Raw genomic sequence first — 15984 nt, forward strand, 5'->3', positions numbered from 1 at the left:
GTATTTGAGTGTGCTGCCTGACACTTAATTAGGCAGTAATATTTATTTCTGCAAATAAAGAAAGAACAGCCTCCCACAGGCCTCCTTAGCAATTTTCAATAGTCAGTCAACTGAACTCCCCCATAACTTCCCTAATAGAGGAAACTGCAAATTATCACCGTGCCCCATAGTTACCTCTCCATTTCAGCCCCCAGAATACCTGCTTATATATTCATCTTTGATGAGTGTGTCTGCTCAGCCTGGTCGGGTGTGACTGGAAAGGGTGCAGAGGTAGAAGAATGGTTCAGAAGCAGGATAAGATGCCTGCATTCCTGTTAAATGTTCCTTCTAATTTGTCCTTCAGCAACACTGAAGGCGAGCATATCAGTGTTTTTAAAAATGAAGCTGAGCTTTAAAAGTTCTCCAACAGGTAGCTGGATAAAAATAACTTCAAAGCAATGGTCTATACATTTATGAAATGCAATTTCCCTTTCAGATAAAAGCCCTCTGCTCTTCTTTTGTGTTCTTTTGAGCAAAGTGTCTCTCACTTATTTTACTTTTCAGAATCCAACAAGAAGAGGATGACTTAAACACTTGGATTTTTGCTCAACGAGATATTAATTAATGGGGCCAGTCTTTACCAACAAAATGACAACTGGGATTTACTTTAAATTAAAAAAAAAATAATTATGAATCTTCCCAGAATTTGATAGAAGTGGTTATTACCATCATTTTTTGATATGAGAAATAAACTGGAGGATTTTTTTAATGGATAGGCATTACAGTGAAGTGTTTAAGAGGGCCTGAAACCTGGAATCAAACCGCATCTCTACCATATACTAACTTTATGACCTTGCAAGAGTTGTTTTACTTGAAGGCTTAGTTCCCTCCACTCCTGTAAAAATGGGAACAATAATGCCAGTGCATCATATTCATCCCAGTGCCTGGCACATAGTAAATTCCTCTGTGAATGATAATTATGTTCTTAGGTAAAGGGTAGCAAAATCTGCCTGATGACTCATCAATACTCATGCCCCCACCATACTGTGCTATCTAATCACCTACTGTGGCCTAAGAGGAATATTTGCCCACACTGAAACTGCTGCTGAGAGCTGATTTTATTTTCAGCTCAGTACTCCAAAAGGAGAAATGGAGAAGCAGAGCCCTCCCACACACTGGACACAATTGCTGACAACCTTAAAGGAGGTATAAGTAAATAAATGTAAACACACATGACAAATATTATATGGGACATATGCTGTATAAATATAGCAATGTGCTTTGCATTCTTGAATACACTGTGTTGGCCCTCTGGAGACCAATTAACGAATAAGGCTTTCCATCAGAATTCTTGCTGAGTACCAGGGAGTTGGATTAAGTGTTGGGAATGTCTGTTTTGAGGCCATCCTGAGTCTCCACATCAGCCCAAGGCTCTGTATTGATCCTTTTTCTTGTCATGGATTTTGCCTGAATAAACGAGCTCAGGTTTCAATGAGAACAACATTTAACAGCAAAAAGCTGACCTATAAGCTGAGGGCAAGCAAAAAAGAAGAAAAAAAAAAGGAAATAGAAGAAAAGAAAAAGGGATCATAAAAGGAGAGAGACAGACATTGAAAAGCTGCTTTGACGTAAAAGACAACACAAGACGAGGTCTTACGATGGGCCAGTACGCTAATCAAGCTCTAAAGTGTCTCTCTGTTACTCAAGGCCATCCCGAAGGCAGCTGGCGGTTAAGAGAGCATTCTGGGATGGAAAAAGCCAATCTTTATGAGCTTCAGAAGCACCCCAGGAGGCTGGGGCACCCAGGGCAGCAGCAGGGGGCCTTACAGGCAGCGTTTTGCCATCCTCCGCGCACACACACAGGATCACTTCCACGTTCCTCTGCGTGGTCTTGTTGTACTTGTCAAAGTCGCCTTGTAAGAGAGTGATGTAGATGTCGTTCCTGACATCCCCTGCAGGCCGAGGGAGAGAGACAGGAGTTGGCGTCTGTGCCGCAGGAGTGACACTGACCGGGAGGCACAGGGAGTGGGGACCCGAGGCGAAGTGCCCTGCCTTGACATCTATTAATGAAATTAAGATCGGATATGATAGAAAAAAGCACTGTTCTCTCATCGGCGAGGCTGAGGAGAGAGCTGAAAAGGAGATGGAGGAATGCTAGGACATCAGTTGCAAAAATGGTAGGTGGGATGGTCAAAATTGGCTGTTTTTCTCTTAAAACATTAAAATCACTTAATTTCCATCCTCTAGTGACACCTTCTGGAAAGGCAAAGGAAAGCTCCAGTGCAACTGATCTGGGCCCGTGAACAGCAACCAGTCAGCCATACACCTTCCACTGTGCAGAAGATAGAGTGGCTTTTCAAGTGTCCAAGGAACATAGGGTCAGGAAGGAGGGCAGGAGGGGGCAGTGTTCGGGAATGGGGGGCAATCGGAACTGGTAGCCCACAGGGGAATGCACAAGGAGCTGATGTCTCAGGTAAAGCAGGTCCCAGTGAACTACAGGGTAGGCCCCGAGGGGACCGCCATACACTGTGGGGAGGAGGAGTAAGTCAGGGAGAGCAGCTGCGCACACAAGTCTAAAATGGGATTAAGATGAAAAGGGAAGTTTCAGAAGAACGTTATTCTATCATCTCATTTATTTTTTATTTATATGCACGTTCAGAAAATGTTAACAGCAGTTACTTCTGGAGACAAAGATTTGAGGGAGCTTTTAACGTTTCGCTTTATATCTTTTCATGGTATTTGAACATTTTACAATGAGCATGGAGTCCTCTGGTAGTAAAAAAGATAGTTTAAAAATTTAAGAGAATGAAAATATTCTCCCCAAAAGAATGGAATTATTCAATATGTAGTAAAGTAGAAAGAATGTCCATAATAAATTATCAAGTGATAAAGCACATCACAGAACTCTATATAAAGTATGTAAAGTAATGGTATATGAAGCATATGAAGTGTGATCCTACTGTGAGGGGGAAAAAGTGCATGTGCATATATTTATGTGTTTGTCTTTATTACGTGAATGTATGGAAGATTTTTGGATATATAAAAATTGTTTCCAGTGGTTACCTTCATGGAGACCAATAGAAAAGATGTAGTAGAAAAAGAAGGAATTGATTTTTTTTTTTAATTTTAATGTTTTATTTATTTTTTTGTGAGGGGGGAGGCAAGAAGGGGCAGAGAGAGAGGGAGGCACAGAATCAGAAGCAGGCTTCAGGCTGTTAGCACAGAGCCCATCACGGGGCTCGAACCCACAAACTGTGAGATCATGATCTGAGCTGAAGTCAAACACTTCACTGATTGAGCCACCGAGGCACCCCAGGAGCTGACTTTTTAAAAGGAAAATGTATGTGACAAGCTGGACCTCCCCCCACCCCAGGGGAAAGCCAGACCTGGCATGATGATCTCTGGGAAGCCCAGCTTCCTGGCAACCACAGTGGTCCTGTCCACCAGGTGTGGGTAGTCCTTGCGGATCTGAATGATGTCACCCACAAGCATCTTCATGGTCACCCAGAGGCCTGGAAGGGAATACCCACGATGAAGAGGCAACTTCAAGGTATTCTCAGTCTCGCCCTCCCACCATTTCTCCCCTTGAGCTCTTTCTGGAAGGGACCACTGGGAGCAGAGAGAAACAATATCAGATGTAGTGACTCAACCCAGGAGGAGGAAGAAAGGTGGAAAGCAGAGGGGCTCTGGAGCCAGACATGTGTGGGTTTGATTCCCACTGGTGCCTTCTAGCAATGTTAGCTTCTGTCAAACCAACCCATCTGTCTAAGCCCGGCCTCTGTAAAGTGAGGTAGATATCACCTACCTATCCCACAGGAATGTGGAAAGAAGTCAGTTAAGGAGATATATTAAAGTGCCTGACACATAAGAGATAGGATATGTTCCCCTCTTCCTGTAGGCACTAGGACATGCCTCCCAGATTCAGGAGATGTGGTTTCCATTTCCATAGATCACATGCTCCCATTTTCACAATGGTCTGTCTGGAAGGATGGCTACGTTTCCCAGGGTTTAGGATTTTGATCTGTTTTCCAAAGAATCAAGAGCTCCCAAGACAGAGCCCACTCCACTGGGTACATTGTGGCATTGTACCTTGCCCTCCACTGTCTCCTTTAGAGGCCGTGACTTTGCCCAGCAGGCTATGGAGGAAGTCATTCTCAGCTGTCACTCTGGGAAGGAAAAGAAAGCACAAAATGCTTATGTGGAACTCTCAATAAGGTCCTTACCTTGTGGTTCCACGTGTTCCAGAAAGTTACCCAGGCCCTCCATACACCTTAGGTGAAGAGTGAGACTGCCCATGTCCACTCAGACAACATACATGCCATCAGGAAATGGCACAAAGCAACATGGCTCTGAGATTTTAGAATATCATTTCTGTAAGTAGAGGCCATTTTTCTTTCCCTAGAAAGACTCTTAGATAGGAAAGATTCCTAAGCCCTCAAAAGGAACATCTGCTCAGTAGAGTGGCAAAGATGAGCTTTTCCTGCTCAGTCCTAATCACATACCTTAATGAGAGTCACTGACCTCATCACCAATAACAAAACACCATGCTCCTTGGACATCCTTGGGGTAACAAAGGACGGACATCATTCTCAAACTCAGGGTCTTGCTTTCTCACAGACTCCTTTTCAGAGCAGGAAAAGAACATTTACCCTCCTTGCTACCCTCCTCTCAAGTCATGGATATTTCTATCAATGAGAACTAGGTGATGATTCCCTGTTCTATGTTCCTGATATGCTGCTGCTTCAGAGTCATGGTTCCTGTATTACTTGTAATTAATGCATTAATCTTTTGTTGACTATCTGTTTAATTTTCCATTGAAATATAAGCTCCAAGAAGACAGGCCATGTCTATCTTGTTGACCACTTCATGCCCCATGCCTCGTACAGTGTCCAGCCCTTTGCCAGATTGCAATCAAACTCTGTTGAATACACAACATTTGATGAATGACTGGGTGAAAAGCAGGTTGGTTTCAAGTGCCTTGGCACAGACATCATCATTCTTTTACTGCCCTCCTCTTGGGAGGCCCCACAGGGCTATCACTAACTCAAAGAATCACCCTGCTTTTGAACAACCCTCAATGAGAAAGAGTGTGGTTTAAGAGAAGGGAAAGAAATGGGAAATCTCTTACGGGTGAAAAGGAATGAAGTGTTGCTTTTCTTCATCGCTTTCTGCTTTCCCCTTGATGATGTCTGTTATGTCCATAACTAAAAAAAAAAGAAAGAAAGAAAAAAAAGAAAGAAAGAAAAGAAAAAAGAATTAATAACTTGCACTCTCCTGCTCCAGGAAGGGAAGTCAATGGCATGAGGTTGTAGGACAAGAGGTTGGGTCGGAAAGTCTTAAAAGGCAAGCAAGCCAGCGTCAGACAATACTCAGACAGCAAGGGTTCACAATGTGCAGCACCTGGCAAGCACTTCTGGACAAAGCAGGCTGGGAGGTCAGCAGGCCACAGAAATATCCAAGAGACTGTGGGTTAGCAGAGGCCAAGATGAAAGAATCAGAGCAGTGACTCTGAAATTAAACAAGCAGGATTGTATTTGACATAGATGTACTGGGTGTCTACTATGCCTACAAAACCCAAGCACAGGGACTCCCTGTGGGCCCTGAGAAACTAATGAAATATACTCACTCCCTTTTCATAAACTGCTCATATGCACAAACACATAACTCCAGGATCCTTGAATCCTGCAATTCCAGAGGGATCCTGGATCCTCTGAAATTTCACCTTAAATTAGCCACTAAAGGTCCATAAAAACAAGGTGAAGAGCTCCTGCATTAGAGAGGGGATTATAGAAATGGTGGTGAGGGAAAGGGGAGGGACATGGAGAACAGTTAGTCAAATACAGCCAAAACCCTCGTGACATGAAATACTTCAAACACTTCAGGCTCTGGCCAGGGAGCTACTAAAACTGGATAATAATCAACCAATGACTGCATGTAGCTGAAGAGGGTAGTCAAGGAGTTGACAGAAGGAAGGGAAACTGTTATTTGAATCGAGTGTCCATTTCTCTGACCAACAGACATCCCCCTCACCCATTTTCAGTGAGCATGGTTTGGGTGTAGCAATTTCCCTCTAGCTCCAGAGTTGCTCAGATGACTTAACCACTCAGAGGACCACATCCCCATGCCCAGAGTAAGTGCTTTGGGAATGAGCATGTGGCCTATATTTATGTTCCTGGGGCTTCTGCTAACTAATGGGAAAGAGGTGCTTTCTTTCAGCTGGATTACTAAACTGGTAAGATGCAAGCTTGGAACAGATCACTCACATTTTGCCAACAACCTGGACAGTCATCTTCAGAATAAGTCAGCAAGAGGACACAGGAACTGAGAGATAATGAGACATAAATGCAAGTTCCTGATCCAGCTATGCCTGAAGGTAATCTATGCCTGAACCTTTCAGTTACATCAGATTGCTTTCACTTGAAACCAAAAGAATGCAAACTACAGCTGGGGACAAAGTCATGGTTTGAGGTAAGGTTGAAGGACCCTCACTGCCTTAACAGGGACATTGTGATGTCAGGAATATCCCTTCTATACAATCAGTATTTCAGAGCAGGGCACAGATCAATCAGTCCAAGTCTCTCATTTTGAGGATAATGAAACTGAGGCCCTGGGGAAAATGCTTGCCCAAGATCACCTAGCTAGCTAGATACTGAGAAACAATGTCAGGCTAAAAAAACCAGTTAGGTCATTATAAGGTAACTTCATCTAGTCCACCACTTCCCAAGCAGTGCCAGGGACCTAGTTGGAGAGCCAGCTGGTTTGTGCATGTAGACCAAGGTCTCTTGGAAGGAAGAACCTGAAACATGGGGTTTAGAGATGATAGAGTTATATATGATACATTATTTTAAAAGTATTTTTTAGGAGCACCTGGGTGGCTCAGTCAGTTGAGTGTCTGACTCCTGATTTCGGCTCAGGTCATGATCCCAGGGTTGGGAGATGGAGCCTCATGTTGGGCTCCACATTGAGCCTGGAGCCTTAGGATATTTTTCTCCCTTTTGCCCCTCCCCTGCTCTTTTGCCTGCTCTCTCTCTCTCTCTCACTCACTCACTCATTCTCACTCTCTCTTGCAAAATCAAAATCAAAAACAAAAAAACAAAAAGCAAAAAAGTTATATTTTAATAAAAAGAAATAACTGGCATATCAAATTGCTGTTTTCACAGGTATTTAAATGGTCTTTAAAAAATGTACTTTAGTTTCAAGTAGGCTAATTAAAAGAAAATATATTAGGTAAAGAATAATGCAAGTTATAGTTGCATTAACATATATAACAAAAAACCATAAAAATGGGTAAAGAATGATGAAGTCTTGGAAACCCCAAGAGAAAGCTATAAGGCTTGGAGAAAAATGAGGAGGTGAGGTTGCTCAAAAGCAACTTCATTCGATCACACCAACTTTCCAAACGTCTACTTCCATCTGGAATTTAGATGTTTGGCCAGTGACTCATTCTGTGTAACTGCATTTCCTGTCCTGGATATTTTTTTAAAAATGATTTGTGCCTCATAATCAGATCCCACCCGAACTGTTCTTCCTTCTTCACTTCACTGGGGAGCAAAGGTGCCAAATGTCCACTGCTTCCCCAATGCTCTGTTGAAGACACGAGGGATCCATTATTCACTGCCTTCATCATAAATCTGGATTTAGTCACCAATTATTTCAATTTAGTCACCAGAAATGTAGGTATTAGGAGCTGTCTGGTATAATTTTTTTCGGGGGGTGGGGAGGGGAAGGAGGAGAGGGAAAGAAAGAATCTTTAAAATTCAGCCATAGGAAATGTGCACTCCAGTAAAAGTTAATGGTGTGTAGTAGGCCATTACCTGCAACCCCAAAGGGCCGTCTCAGTCCCTGTGTGCACTTCTTTGTATTAGTATCCTTGAGATCCATCTTCCCAACTCGGACTATTTGACAAATCAAGTAAATTTTATCCCTGTTGAGGTCTTTGTTTCCAAGGTCCTGTAGGGCAGGAAATTAACTAATAGTTACCATGTGTCTAAAGAAGTAGACTAAGTACTTAGCACTTAGTGTACAAGGACCAGTCATACAATTAGTCCCAGAAAAGGTTGAAAACAAGATGATCATACCCATTCTGTAGATAAGAAAGGCGAGTTTTAGAAAGTTTTAGAAAGGAAACTGAGTGGCAGGTCTCTGATGTTCAATCCCCATTCTTCAATTTCAAACTAATGAGAAGAGGATAGAAGTACAATATCAGTCAATTTAGGCAACATTTCCTATATGCCAGCTGCAGGATCCAAAACAGCACTTGCTCAACAGCATTTGAGACTTCATTTGTCTCATCACCACTTGGCACCACTGAGGGAAAAGGCAAAAGGAAGAGGGAAGGATCTCAATAGTTACACTTACTGAGCACCTGACATACGTTTATCAATCAGGAATGGGTTGTTGTGGCACCAAAGAATCCCAGAATCTCAGCGATTTATAAATAACAGAAATTTACTTCTAGCTCCAGCTGAATGCCTAATGCAGATGGCCACCCCACCCCCACTCAACTACCTACCCTGAGTCCCTAGCTGACAGGCGAGCCATTGCCTCACAACAGGTGCTTCCACTGTCCCCACAGGAGGGGAAGGAAATGTGGCAAATCACCTACTGGTCTTAAAGCTTCTACCCAGAAAGGACACATCACTTTGGCTTGAATTTCTATGACCAAAGCAAGACAGATGGCCATAGCTAACTTCAAGGGGGACAGCAGAGTACACTCAGGTGTGTGCTTTGAAGGAAGAACACTGAAACCGGTGAACTACACTAATGTGTCCTGCATGGTGCTACATTTCTCACATGCCACTGTCTTGTTTGATCCTTAACAAATGTATCAAATAGATACTGGTTTTGCACCCCCATTTTACAGAGGGAGAAACTGAGATACAAAGAAGATTAGGGGCTTCCCGGAGGTCACGACCTTAGTCCTTGGAGACCCTGTCCAGTCATTCTAACACCAAAGTCCATAAACCTAACTAACACAAAGTATCTCTCTCACCATCAGAAAGATACACAGGAGGGAAAATCACCCAGAACACCTCAGAATCTGGCTATCCTGCTCAAATCTAAAACCTTCAGTGTTCTTGGGACCCCCTTCCATCTGGGATAGGAAGAAAGAACATCAAGGCCTATTGTTGGCATCAGAGCAGAGAATCCTGGGCCTGGCCTCACTAGGGAATAGTTGCTTTTCCTCCAAGTTACTCCTCATAATGGCATATGCACTGGGAATAGCCTGTCATTGCTTCTCGGCCTTTTGGCTAAGATCAAATGTGGGGAATACTTGATCAAATAAGAGCCAGGGCCTAGGCAAAGCAGATATCTCCAGGCTCTCACTGTGGACCGAAGAGCATGGGTGTGTGTGTGCAGAGTTTCTGGGGACAAAACATAGCCCCAATGTAGTCCACACCTTTCTGCTTCAGGCCTGTGATGGTTAATTTTTTTTTAAGTTTATTTATTTGAGAGAAAGAGAGAGTACATGCATACGAGTGAACAGGGGAAGGGTAGAGAGTGAGGGAGAGAAAGAATCTCAAGTCGGTTGCACACTGTCAGCTCACAGCCCAACATGGGGCTCAATGCAGGCTCAAACCCATGAAATGAACCTTGAGATCATGACCTGAGCTGAAATCACTGACTAAGCCACCAAGGCAACCCCATGATGGCTAAATTCTATGCACCAGCTTGGCTAGGCTGTAGTACTTAGTTGCTTGGTCAAGCACTAGTCTAGATGCTGCTGTGAAGATATTTCATAGGCCTGAATAACATCTGTAATCAATGGACTTTAAGTAAAGGAGGTTACCTTACGAAATGTGGATATGCCTCATCTCATCCCTAAGGCATTAGGCCTTATTCACTGTTGTACCTCCAGCACCCAAACCTGAGGTTTTCCAGTGAAGGATGAATTCTGCCTCAAGACAGTAGTAGAAAAATCCTGCCTGAATTTCAGGCCTGCTGGCCAGCCCTAAAGATTTCAAACTTGCCAAGCCCCACAATCATGTGAGCCAAATCCTTAGAATAAACCTACCTATATATCCTATTGGTTCGGGTTCTCTGGAGAATTCAGATTTATAGAAGGGTTGTTCTTTTACCTGCTGGAGGAATAGACATCTGCTCCCTTACTCTCCAAAGTCTCTCTGCTGGGCAAGGGGAGAGGGAAGGTAGGGGAGGAGGGGGCTTTCTGGTTAAGGAAGCTCAGCCACTCATTTATATTCCCTGTCCTGCCCTGTAGGCAACTAAATTTGTGATCCCAATTATCTTACATGCAGACGGTTGGAGAGCCTCTTCTCTGGCCTGCCTGCCTCCTTCCTCCCACCCACCCTGAAATCCCCTACAAACTCATCTTTAGAAGCCATGTTCATTATTTCATTTCTCTCCCCGAAACAACCTTAATAGCTCCCCATTTCCTACCCTATTAGTGCTAATCTTCCCCAGCTGACGTGAAAGGTCCCAGACATAATATATTTCCAGCTGTCCTATCTGAACAATTCCCCACTATTCTCTGCATGTAAGTACTCTATTTTTGTCACAAAGATTTCGTTACTGCTCCACAAACACACAATGCTCACTTTCAACTTGATCTTTCTTCCTAAGCCCCCTGTCCACACCTCTGCCTCAAATACTTACTGCTTATTTATCTATATACCCAAATCCTTTCCATCCTTAAGAGCTCAAATTTTGCCTCCTTTATAATGACTTTCATCCCTAATTACTTCTCCTCTCTCATTAGGAATTTTTGTATTTTTGAAATATCTAGTTTGGTGTCTTTCAGAGGCATTTCAAGCCACAAAGATCCTGGCACCTGAAAGATCCTTCCTAGATGTTATAGGCTGAATTATGTCCCCTCAGAATTCATATGTTGAAGTCCTTACCGTCCTCAGAACCTGAAAATGTATTTGGAGATAGGGCCTTTCAAGAGGTAATTAAGCTGGGGTGCCTCAGTGGTTCAGTCAGTTGAGCATCCAACTCAATTTCAGCTCAGGTCATGATCTCATAGGTCTGTGGGTTTAAGCCCCATGTCGGTCTCTATGCTAACAGAGCAGAGCCTGCTTAGGAGTCTCTCTCTCCCTCTTTCTGTCCCTCCCCCACTCACAATGTCTCTCTCTCTCTCTCAAAATAAATAAATAAACTTAAAAAAAAATAGGGGTGCCTGGGTTTTGAGAGAGAGAGTGAAAGAGAGTGCAAGAGGAGGGAGTAAGGGCAGAGAGAGAGGGAGATACAGAATTTGAAAAAAGCTCCAGGCTCTGAGCTGTCAGCACAGAGCCTGAACGGGGCTTAAACTCACGAACTGTGAGGTCATAACCTGAGCCGAAGTCAGATGCTCAACCAACTGAGCCACCCAGGTGCCCAGAGCATCTTAATATATTATGCCAGCACAGCAAAATGCTCAAACACAGATTATTCTCTGGAGAGTGTATAAATGTGTGATCCTTCCTCAGAACTATGTTCCAATTTGTGGTGTCTCTCATTCATTTTTATGTTGGCTTTATAAAACTCAGACATATTAGGAAAGCTGAAGTAGTGCAATGAAACTTAAAACTCATGTCACCTGATTTAGTAGTTCATTAGTACCCCTTTTATTGTTCAGTCTTGTTTCCTGTATGTTAGCAACAACCCTCAAAATGGGAAAATTCTTAGGGAAACTGGTAGTATATTCTGCCTTCCTCTTACAGAGCTAAGGGGATGAATGCTTATAAAGCAGACAGAGGGGAAGTTCACCATTGGCCCGACTCATGTGCCAGCTCCAAGGGCTCTGTCTTCAAAGAGGAAACTAGAAAGAACTAACATCCAGAGACAAAAAAATAAGGCCAGCAAGGCACATGCCTGCCAAGTCTCATCTCATCTCTAACTTAAACATCACCTCAATGCCCAATTGAAAGTAAGTCCCAGTCAAAAGTCATCATATCATCCTGTTCTAATTACCTGCATTGCATGGATTGCCTTCTGACATTTTCTTGTTTGTTTACTTATTTATTTATTTTCTGAATTCCCCCCAGCATACCACAAGCAAGTTTCAATCAACTTATTCAATGCTGTATCCCCAATACCTAGCACAAAGCACATGTTAGGTGCTTACTGAATCGCTCTTGAATAAATAAAAGAAGTTAGGGGGCGCCTGGGTGGCTTAGTCGGTTAAGCGTCCGACTTTCACTTAGGTCATGATCTCGCGATTTGTGGGTTCGAGCCCCGCGTCGGGCTCTGTGCTGGCTGCCAGCTCGGAGCCTGGAGCCTGTTTCAGAGTCTGTGACTCCCTCTCTCTCTGACCCTCCCCTGCTCACGCTGTCTCTCTCTCTCTCTCTCTCCTAGAAATAAATAAAACATTGAAAAAATAAATAAATAAAAGAAGTTAGGACATCATGACCTTCCTTGTCCCAAAATGAAGACTCCATCATTTCAAGATGGAGAAGTATCAGCCTGTTGAGCCAGTCAACCAAGGTTCTCAGCTTCATTTGCTGTGGAAAGAAGAGGTGGTAGCCCAGGCAGAATTCCATGCAGGCAGAATCACATTCTCATTAATATTGAGAGACACAAATTTACCGATGCCCTTTCCTGCATGTTTACATCATGAATTGGTTCTCTGCAAAATGAACCACTGATTGATTCCCTGTCCCTGTCCCTCTCATGAAACATCTGTCTCCTAGTTTAATCAGGAAGCCCTATGGGACTTTCCTATTTATCAAGAAAATAAATAGGCTCCTCCTTCTAACTAATAATAGATAAACAGGACTGAGACACATTTATATATGCCAGGAAACTTTGTCTAAGCAATTAGGACTATGATCTTATTCCATGCCTCTGGCCCATTTTTCAGGAAATAACAAACAAAATAAATCAGCTGCACTCCAATCTAATTGTGACATAACATAAGACATTGCACTTAATGGGCTGTAACTAGAAAATTATTGTAGAGCAACGTAGGTTAATCTAGCATGTCGGTCACTCCTGGATCAAACTCATAGGTTTGGCCAATGCCCAAATCCCTCCCTGACTCCTCCTCTGTAATTTTCCTTGCTAACACATGCATCAGAGTGAAAAATCTCATAAATACTCTTCTCCCCAAAGGAGGTTGCAGAGAACACCGATATCCTTAGGTATCTTAAGATAACACTCTTAACACACTCTCATGGAAATCAGACAAGAGAATGGTCTTTGCTAGAAATAATAACCCTTATCTTCTTCTTTCCACTGTTTGTCCTTTCCAGAACTAAAAAGCTAGGCTCACTCTCAGAAATAAATCATCTAACTAACAAAAGATTTCAACATTTCTACATGTCTTGCCTAGCAAGTATTGGTTTTTAGAAGAATGATCTCAGGGCTCTGTTAAGATCTTTAGTCATTTATGACTTAATTATGTTCAGAATATACAATTTACCAAGGCAGTCAATGTTCTTAGAAGGTCTTTTGTGTGTGTGTGATACATTTAAGAGAAGTTTTTAGAAAGTCTGAGCCTAAGAAAGAAACTCAGGTTAACCAATGAATTAACTGATAAATCAGAATAGCTGCTATACCTAGTTCATGTAGACATTGTTGCTGGAAGGGGTCTGCTTGTTTACACAGTGCTCTGTATGTATTCTCAGTGTGCACACGAATGAGAAAGAAAGAGGAAGATGTAGAGAGGGGAAGATCCACCTCTCTAATAGCTTCTTCAGGGAACACAACACCCTTCCCCCTCACCCCTGTCTGTTCTGAATCTCTCCAGAAAGCCCAGAACACAGATCTGACCCCAAGGTCATTCTCCCTCCCGATCAAGTGACCTTCCTCTCATTTCCAAGATCATACCCTTGTGACTGTGGAAGAAGGAAACAAGAAGACTGTGCACCCACCGTGAAGACCACCTTCAGGTTGTTAAGCATCTCGATCTCCTTCGGGAAACCCTTGCTGCCCCATCGCACCAGGTAGTTCTCACTGTGGGAAGAAGAGTAGCAACCCATTACTGCCTGGAGCTCAACACTGCTTTGGCAAAAATATTCACTGAGCCTCTATGTGTGCCTGACAAGTGCTGGCTGCTTGGGGCACGGTAGTGTTTGAGATAGATGTGGTTCCTCCCTCTAAGAGATCACAGTCCTATATAACAGAGACAGGGGGCAAAGGATCAATAACATGTGCCTTTGCAGTCTCTTTCCCTCCCCGATTTGCTAAGCAAATTCTGGCCCAGCTACCTAATATTTTTGAAGAGCAGCAGCATTCTCTGTAGAATTATTAAGAGTGAAAGAGATGAGGGGGAAAGGATTTTGGTATATTTTGCTGGACATTAAGAAAATACCTGCCCTTTTCATCTCATTCCCTTTTCAAGACTGAATACAGATTTGAATTTTTAAAAATGATCCATTGGGCATAGGACTGTTCCCTTGAATGGAATGTCACAGTATGATGGGCCTGAGATGGCCTTAGCCATTATTTGAGATACACTTGAATAACTATCTAAATGCAGTTGTGACAACTATTTATATGCAATCGTGCTAACAAGACAAAGTTCAGGGTGTCGCAAGAATATATAGCAAAAAAGTCTGGCCTAGTCTGGGTAGTCAGGGAAATCTTTGCTGAGGATATGACATATAAATAAAGTTGGTCAGGGAAAGAGAAAGAGAAATGTTTCAGGCAAAGCAAACATGCATTTAAAGGCCCTGAGACAGGATGGAGCTTGATGCATCTAAAAGCCAGATCCAAGGGGCGCCTGGGCTCAGCCAGTTAAATGTCTGACTTTGGCTCAGGTCATGATCTCACAGTTCATGAGTTCAGGCCCCATATATGTGCTGACAGCTCAGAGCCTGGAGCCTGCTCCAATTCTGTGTCTCCCTCTCTTTCTGACCCTCCCCCACCCCTTCTATCTCTCATTCTCTCTGTCTCTCAAAAACAAATAAACATACATACATACATACATATATACATACATAAAAATAAATACAAACCAGATCCAAGGGGAAAGTAGTAAGAGAAAACTTAAAGAGGACAGACCATGTAGGCCTTGTAGGTCACTCAAAGATTTTGACTTGATCCTAAAAGTAATGGATATCCCCTGAACGGTTTTAGGACGGGCAGTCATACAGTTCTGACATATGATCATTTACCATCTTATATCTTCTAGCAACCATACACCACTCTGAGGGATATACACTAGTCAGCCCAGACACACTGGGAAAATTAGGAGAAACTTAGTAGTTTGATGAGTTGAGTCATAAGGTTTGCCATGCTGTACAGGAGCACATATAGTTGGTGTTAAATAAATGCCTATTATCCTGAATTAGGATAATAACAAAATAAAGCTCAAAAACCAAATCATCCTAAAAAAAGAGTATTACGAATTTAACAAAGGGGAATTCCCTTGTGTTTAGAAATTTGTTCTCTCTGATATCATGTTGCTCTCTTTCTACTCACCTCTAGAAGACTAATGAGAGTAGTCTAAGCAAGTTCAAGGTGGAAATGGAACTGATAACAAAATGAACACAGCTCTAGATTAACCACTGGTTAAAATTCAATCAAGTTAAATGTAGTTTTTCTTTCATCTTTCTTCCTTTTTCTCTCTTTCTTTCTTTCTTTCTTTCTTTCTTTCTTTCTTTCTTTCTTTCTTCTTAGTAAGTTCTAAATATTTCAGTGGAATTTTCAGCAAACTAACCAAGGAGCCACCAAGGCTCCACACACACACACACACACACACACACACACACACACACACACACACAAAATAATAATAATAGTTTATTATTTCCCATTGGTTATTTCCAGAATGTAACAGTGAAATACCTGGGTATTTCCCAGGACCTTTGATCACATGTAGCATGACCAATAGAGAATGAGCCTGTTAGGTCTAAACATCAGGCACTAGCAATTTTCTTCTAGGGGAAATACAATAATAAATAAGAAGAGAAACTTAAAAGGCTGAGCTGGCCCTATCCATCCCTGCCCAGGAAGACCTGGACGGTAAGTCCAAAGGCCCACCTCTTGGCACCGAGCCAGGTAAGATCTATTGCACATAACAGTGTCCTCCAAGGAAGGGGAAGCCCATCCCACCTCCTCACC

General features: G+C 42.7%; 1 protein-coding gene across 1 annotated transcript in view; it reads right to left on the reverse strand.

The window, feature by feature from the left end:
• Window positions 1-15984, reverse strand: part of DOCK2 (dedicator of cytokinesis 2) — a 415343-nt gene that overhangs the window by 348012 nt on the left and 51347 nt on the right. The window contains exons 9-14 of the mRNA XM_077757359.1: window positions 13791-13872; window positions 7794-7929; window positions 5108-5183; window positions 4069-4145; window positions 3366-3491; window positions 1807-1931 (exon numbers count right to left, since the gene is read on the reverse strand). Of these exons, the coding sequence (XP_077613485.1) occupies window positions 1807-1931; window positions 3366-3491; window positions 4069-4145; window positions 5108-5183; window positions 7794-7929; window positions 13791-13872 (622 nt within the window). The remainder of the gene's footprint in view (window positions 1-1806; window positions 1932-3365; window positions 3492-4068; window positions 4146-5107; window positions 5184-7793; window positions 7930-13790; window positions 13873-15984) is intronic.

Source organism: Crocuta crocuta, unplaced genomic scaffold (assembly GCF_008692635.1).
Source record: "Crocuta crocuta isolate KB4526 unplaced genomic scaffold, BGI_CrCroc_1.0 scaffold131, whole genome shotgun sequence".
NCBI classification, from domain to species: domain Eukaryota; kingdom Metazoa; phylum Chordata; class Mammalia; order Carnivora; family Hyaenidae; genus Crocuta; species Crocuta crocuta.